Source organism: Orycteropus afer, unplaced genomic scaffold, assembly GCF_000298275.1.
Source record: "Orycteropus afer afer isolate SDZICR_OR568_19922 unplaced genomic scaffold, OryAfe1.0 scaffold00182, whole genome shotgun sequence".
Lineage (NCBI taxonomy): Eukaryota > Metazoa > Chordata > Mammalia > Tubulidentata > Orycteropodidae > Orycteropus > Orycteropus afer.
In genome coordinates this window covers 4,941,521-4,948,066 of record NW_006921769.1, presented here as the reverse complement: position 1 = coordinate 4,948,066, position 6,546 = coordinate 4,941,521, and the positions used below count along the sequence as shown (strand labels likewise).

General features: G+C 35.3%; 1 protein-coding gene across 1 annotated transcript in view; it reads left to right on the top strand.

Moving 5' to 3' along the window:
• The window catches only part of MOXD1 (monooxygenase DBH like 1), a 154,522-nt gene that overhangs the window by 117,249 nt on the left and 30,727 nt on the right, over window positions 1-6,546 (top strand). Inside the window, exons 7-9 of the mRNA XM_007947392.1 lie at window positions 1,297-1,511; window positions 3,356-3,415; window positions 6,115-6,257. Of these exons, the coding sequence (XP_007945583.1) occupies window positions 1,297-1,511; window positions 3,356-3,415; window positions 6,115-6,257 (418 nt within the window). The remainder of the gene's footprint in view (window positions 1-1,296; window positions 1,512-3,355; window positions 3,416-6,114; window positions 6,258-6,546) is intronic.

Sequence of the window (6,546 nt, the reverse complement as noted above, 5' to 3'; positions counted from 1 at the left end):
GACACTCCACCAAGGAGGATATTCAGGTGACCGGCTAATACATGAAGAGATGCTCACAATCATTGGCCATCAGAGATGTAAATCAAAACAAGAATGAGATACCATCTCACCCCAGCACTGATGGCAAGGTTCAATGAGACAAAAAATAACAAATGCTGGTGGGGATGTGGAGAAATTGGGACTCTCATACACTGCTGGTAGGACTGTGAAATGATACAACCACTGTGGAAAGCAATATGGTGATTCCTTAGAAAGCTAGAATTGCAGATACCACTTGACCCAGCAATCCCATTACTAGGTATATATCCTAGAGAGGTGAGAGCCAGGATAGGAACAGATATATGTACACTCATGTTCATTACAGCACTATTTACAATAGCAAAAAGATGGAAACAACCTGCATGCTCATCAATGGAAGAGTGGATGGCCAAACTATGGTACATACATGTAATGGAATACTATGCAGCACTAAAGAAAAATTTAGTCTGCAAAACACTGCATAATATAGATGAACTTGGAGGACATTATGCCGAGTGAAGTAAGTTAATCACAGAAGGACAGATATAGTATTAGTTCATTGTTGTGGAGGTTTAAGGAAAGGTTTATATATGGAGGGAAACTTTGTTGGTTGCCAGGAGTGGGAGGGGGAGGAGGGAACACTGACCCCCCCGCCAAAATGCATTGACCCATATCACTTTAGTTTTGTCTATTTCACTGAACATAAATTATATTTCAATAAAATGCATTAACAAAAAAAAAGAATATATTTCAATATGGCCCATATGCTTGGTGGACTACATTATCCCATGGTTGTGGAAAGTATGGCAAACTGGCCGATTAGAAAGATAACTTTCTTCTGATTCAGATGGCCATGACATTTTTTACTTGCTGTGGGACCATGGGCAATCAACTGACTTATTTCTACTGACCTTCTGTTTTCTCATCTGGAAAAGTAAAAACCATTTGTTCTTTTAAGAGTTGGGATTTGCAGATTAGTAACATTCTGAAATCCTTAGGAGAAGTTTTGGTTACCTTTTTATGTTCTTCTAATAGAAGGAAAAGACAGATAATATTTAAGAGATGATCCTCAAAAAGCATAAGTTCCCTTTCTTTTCTCCTGGCAAATATTGCATCACAAAGACCATGTTGTTAGGAGAAAGTCATGAAAAATCCAAATCAAAATGTTGTTTGGCAGCTCAAGCATTTATTCAAACTTCTTCAGCTTTTTTCTCAGTTGTCCCTCCAAGTACCTTCAAACACAAACTGTCTGAACATGCACTTGTTTTCACTAAGCAGGTCTTCCTCTGTGTCCCCTGCAGGCTCTGGAGGCTGAAAAGCCAAGTGGAATTCATGTGTTTGCTGTTCTCCTCCATGCTCACCTGGCTGGAAGAGGAATCAAGTTGCGTCATTTTCGGAAAGGGAAGGAGTTGAAATTACTTTCTTATGATGAAGATTTTGACTTCAATTTCCAGGAGTTTCAGTATCTAAAGGAAGAGCGAATGATCTTACCAGTATGAATGTTTTTGTTCTTTTCCAATGAGTGTTTTAAAAGGCATTTATCTGCGGAGATTTAGTACGGTTCCTACTAGTGAAATTAATGGTTCATCATAACCATATTCTGAAAGCCACCCACCATGGCCGTTGCACAACCCAGATGGAATGCGTTTGATCTGTTTTCCAACATTGAAACTCATTTATCTTAATGTTTCCAGGGACAGTTCAACTGTTGATTTTAAAAGTGGACCCAGATTCTAAGCACTAAATGTTAACTGTTTTCTAATTTGACTTTCCAGTTAGGAATTCTTTGGGTTGCAGTTGCAGTAATGGTAAAATCAGATATTTTCTTATACCATCTTAAATAAAATAATTTCTAGAAGTTTCATTTCAGTAGAAATGAATATAAGGATAATTCTTTTATATGACAAATGTATTTGGACTTAGCTAATTACATGGTGCTGTATAATCCAACTTGCAGCAGTACTTAAGGTTATGGTAGAAGAACAGAAAAAAATCTTATGCCTTATAATAATGAATTTTTTTTTTAAGTTTTATGATGATTTATTTTGTCAATTTTTTTAATTGCATAGTAATGCAGGCTCAATTGTCATACAGTTTTCTACCTTTATTTCACTACTAAGAGTATAAAATTCTCTTAGTAGTATTTATGAAATAAGAGTACTATCAATATTTTTTCTACATGATGATGCAGATAGGGGTTTGTACATAAGATGAGCTATCAGGGAGAAGATGTAGCATGATATGGTATTAGATGAGAAAGCAAAAAATCAAAAGAAAGTTAGGAAGAGGGGAAGGTCCCTCTTTTTCTAATGATTATCCTTTAAATCTACAGCTCTGGGTCTATATTACTTTCAGAAATTTTTTGCACACACTAGGAGTGGAAAGATCATCCTTCAAGATGCTTAATGGCAATATTCTCTTTTATTGTGTTGTCTTGGGCCTTTCCAACCAGCTTTATTGTATTATCTCAGACCCTGATTGGTATGCCACAAGTGTAGTGACCCCTCCTTGGGTTTCCAAGGCGGTATCTCTACAGAAGCAGATTGCCCAGTCTTCCTTCCAAGGAGTGGCTGGTAGGTTTTAACCAGCAGCCTCCTGGTTACCAGTCAAATGCCTGAGGCACTACGCCATCAGAGATCCCACAAGTAGGGTACATGTGTATCAAGGTACTGATCTTGGGGCCCTCTGAGAGCTGGGCAGGGAGCACAAGTATTAGGGAAGCTAGTGCCTAGGTTTGGCTGCCTCTGGCCTATGAGCAGCCTCCTCCATTTACCTGAGTGGTGAGCCATAAACATGTTATTATTTTCTATTCATGCTGTAATGTTTAAAAGGTTGGAAGGCACTGGAACAACAAATTACTATTAATTTGCTTTACAATTAATGTTTTAAAGAAATAAAGACATTGCAAAAACCTTCAAAGGAAATAATGCAAATGAAGAGTAAACAGATGGCGTGTATCTATGATGAACATTTATTCAGTGTTTAATCTGTGCTAAAGACTAAACATGCCATATAGCATTTAATATCCTCAGAATAGTGGTGCAGAATAAGTGTTATTTTCATCATTATTTAGAAGAACAAATTGTGCCCAGGTGGTTCAGGCCCTTTCATACAGCTAGCAAGTTGCAGTGTCTAGACTGAACACACAGAACCTTATTTGTTTGTTAGCTGGGTTATTATACTAGAAATCCTAGAATTAAATAGATCAAAGACCTTTTTCTGAATCAAATTACTTGATGCATCCATTCATAAGCAAATAACTGTTGGCTTACAAATGTATTAGATAAATAAAACAGCATAAAACTTCACTCTGAAAGCTTTTACTTTTATGTTTTAGGGAGATAACCTAATTACGGAGTGTCGCTACAACACAAAAGATAGAGCACGGATGACTTGGGTAACTTTATTTTAAAATTATTTTGTTAAAATTCATTTCTGAAGAGGTTAGAATAAACTTTGAGTTTAGAAGAATAACAAAAGTAAAGCAGTGTTTCCATTTGGAAACAAACTATGGACGTCTTGAGCATGAATCATTGTAAAAGTGAAATCAGAGCTATTTTAGCTTTTATCAGATTTGATATTAACTAATGATATGATAGTAATGTGAAGTCTAATTTATTGACTCTTTTATGAAAATTTATTCTTTCTCTTCTAGTCTTCTCCTCAGTAGATATTATTAAGAAAAGACTTGTGGTCATTAAATGAGTGTCTACTTGAGTCTTGAGTTAATCAGACAAATCAAGACTTCAAAAGAAAGAATTTCTATTCCATGACCTTGGGCATGTGACCCAAAAAGACATCTTGTGCCAAAAGACTTAATTGGGATTTCTGCCAAATATTCAAGAAATAAATCATGTATCACCTAGTCTCTTCCAGGGAACAAACAAGAAGGAACACCTCCACCAACTCACTTTATGAATGTGACATAATTTTCATTTTAAAACTTGATAAGGACAATGTGCTAGAAGCCAATAACATGCACCTAGATGGAAATATCTTTAATATAGAAAGATTATATATAAAAATGTAATGTTAGGAACAATTCTGGTTTAGCTAAGGAATGGAAAATTGGTTTAAATTAAAAAAATATATTAATCTCATTCTACAGTAAAAAATTAAAGGAAAAAGACATGATCATTTCAATAGCGGTAGAAAAGGCATTCATAAAATTTAAGACATGCATGAAGAACAACAACAACAAAAAAGATGTTTCATTTAACAAACAGGAATAGAAGGGAATTACCTTAACCAGATAAACATTAGCTATAAAAAAATCTATAGAACATACCAAACTTAATGAAATATTAGAAGCATTTCTTCAAACTCTGGAAGAAGACAAGGATATTTATTAATGCTGCTTCTATTCAACATTGTGGTGGAAAAGAAAAAAACAATGATACATAGGATCGTAAAGGAAGACTCATATACGTTATTCACAGACATAGTGAATTTTCTACTTCAAACCTCTTGCCAGAATTGATAATGTATAGAATCAGTTGCATTTTAATGCCAGGCACCTGTCTGCAGGAAAATGTAACTTAAAATGGTAAGGTATATAAAAAATAAAATCTAGCATAAGATTTGCTTGATCTCTGTGGAAAGAAATTACAAACTTTCATTAAGAGATTTTAACATGCACCTAAAGAAATTAAGAGATAGCATGTTCATGGATAGGAAAGCACAATAAAATAAAGACATTGTTTCCATTTAAATTAATTGATAAATTTGATGATTTTCCAAAGAAAAAATCCCAAGAGATTGATTAGTTGGATTTTTGGTATCCAATCTAAGAAATCATCACCTGCATATGGTTGGTTTCAAAGATTTTCTCCTATCTTTGATTTTCTAAAAATTCTAGTTTTTGCTTTCACATGGAACAAGTTGATTCTAAAATCTGTATGAAAGAGCAGATATGAGAATAGACATTAACCCAAACCTATTGCCATGAGTTGATTCCAACTCATAGTGACCCTATAACCGAACCAAACGCACTGCCATCGAGTCGATTCTGGCTCATCGCGACCCTATACAACGAAGTAGAAATGCCCCATAGGGTTTCCAAGACTATGATCGTTATGGAAGCAGACAGCCACATCTTTCTCTGCAGGAGCTGGGTTGGTAGGTTCAAATTGTTGACCTTTCAGTTAGGAACTGAGCACTTAACAACTGTGCCACCAGGGTTCCTTAAGAATAATGTAGTATGAAAAAGAAAAACAAGATGGGAAATGAGCTACTGCATATTGAAACTTATTAAAACTATGGTAATTAATTTTAGTAGATAATTAATTTACTTATATTCAAAATGTGAAATCTGTTTTTCCTGCATTATTTAGCTACTGACGTTTGTAACATGATGACAAGTTTATAGAAAATTCAGTGAAATCATGCAAAAATTCTATCAAACTGATTGGTATCATGTTAACCAAATATTCCCATGATCATCTGACATGTTCACTGTGGTGAGAATTTTACATCATATAAATGAACCTTGAGATTATTAGATTACTTTAAAAAAGGCAACATTTTTGAGATGGAAATAATTTTGTTAGTATTTAAATGTATCACTAACTTCTTCCCCCCAACTCTTATTATTTTCATTATAAACATTCAAATTATGACTCATAATTCCTTTACTGATACTAATAACTCTCACCAAGTTGTCCTTTTCCTTTACTTGTGGACAGCTGGACAAGTAGGAAAAGTGTACACTATAACCTGTAGCATAACCAACCTATTCTTTCTTTCCCTGAGACAGGCTGGGAAAGAAGAGTGTATAATGAACCATGATGTAGTTGCCTTACTGAACCTAAAATTGAGAGCAACTTATCCCCTCATAGTCTTGGCCAAATGTTGTTGTTTAGTTTACAGGAGGATTTTACATCCTCATACTTGGGTGTTACTTGTCAAGAAGAAGGTGATTGGTGATCTCACTACCTTCTTAAAAGCCAAGTTGTTATTTAGACTATTACTTGTCAGCTTTCAGACATACCATATTTCAATTTTGGAAGGAACAGTGTGACATTACTGGCCTGGATGCTGTAAGTGTCACAGTTGGTGGAGTGTACACTTTTCTATATAAAATATCTCTAATTTCAGGGGGGACTAAGCACCAGGAATGAAATGTGTCTCTCCTACCTTCTTTATTACCCAAGAATTAATCTTACTCGATGTGCAAGTATCCCAGACATTATGGAACAACTGCAATTCATTGGTGTTAAGGAGATCTACAGGCCGGTCACGTAAGTAGTAAATGGATCTTCTGTGTGGGTCATATACTTCAGAGAAGGATGGGCTTTATTTTTATATCAGATTCAGTACTATGCTATGGGGTTCTTTTATGTGCGGTTCCATTCAATTATTTTGAACTGGGGGTATGAGATAAGCTTCTTGGTTGCTGTGTTGTGGGTCTCCAAGACTATGCCAAGTTTGGTGACCTGCTAGGAGGACCTAAGGACTCAGGATATAGTTGTGTTCATGGCTAATATTTATTAAGGTGAAAGGGTACAAAGCAAAATCAACCAAAGGAAT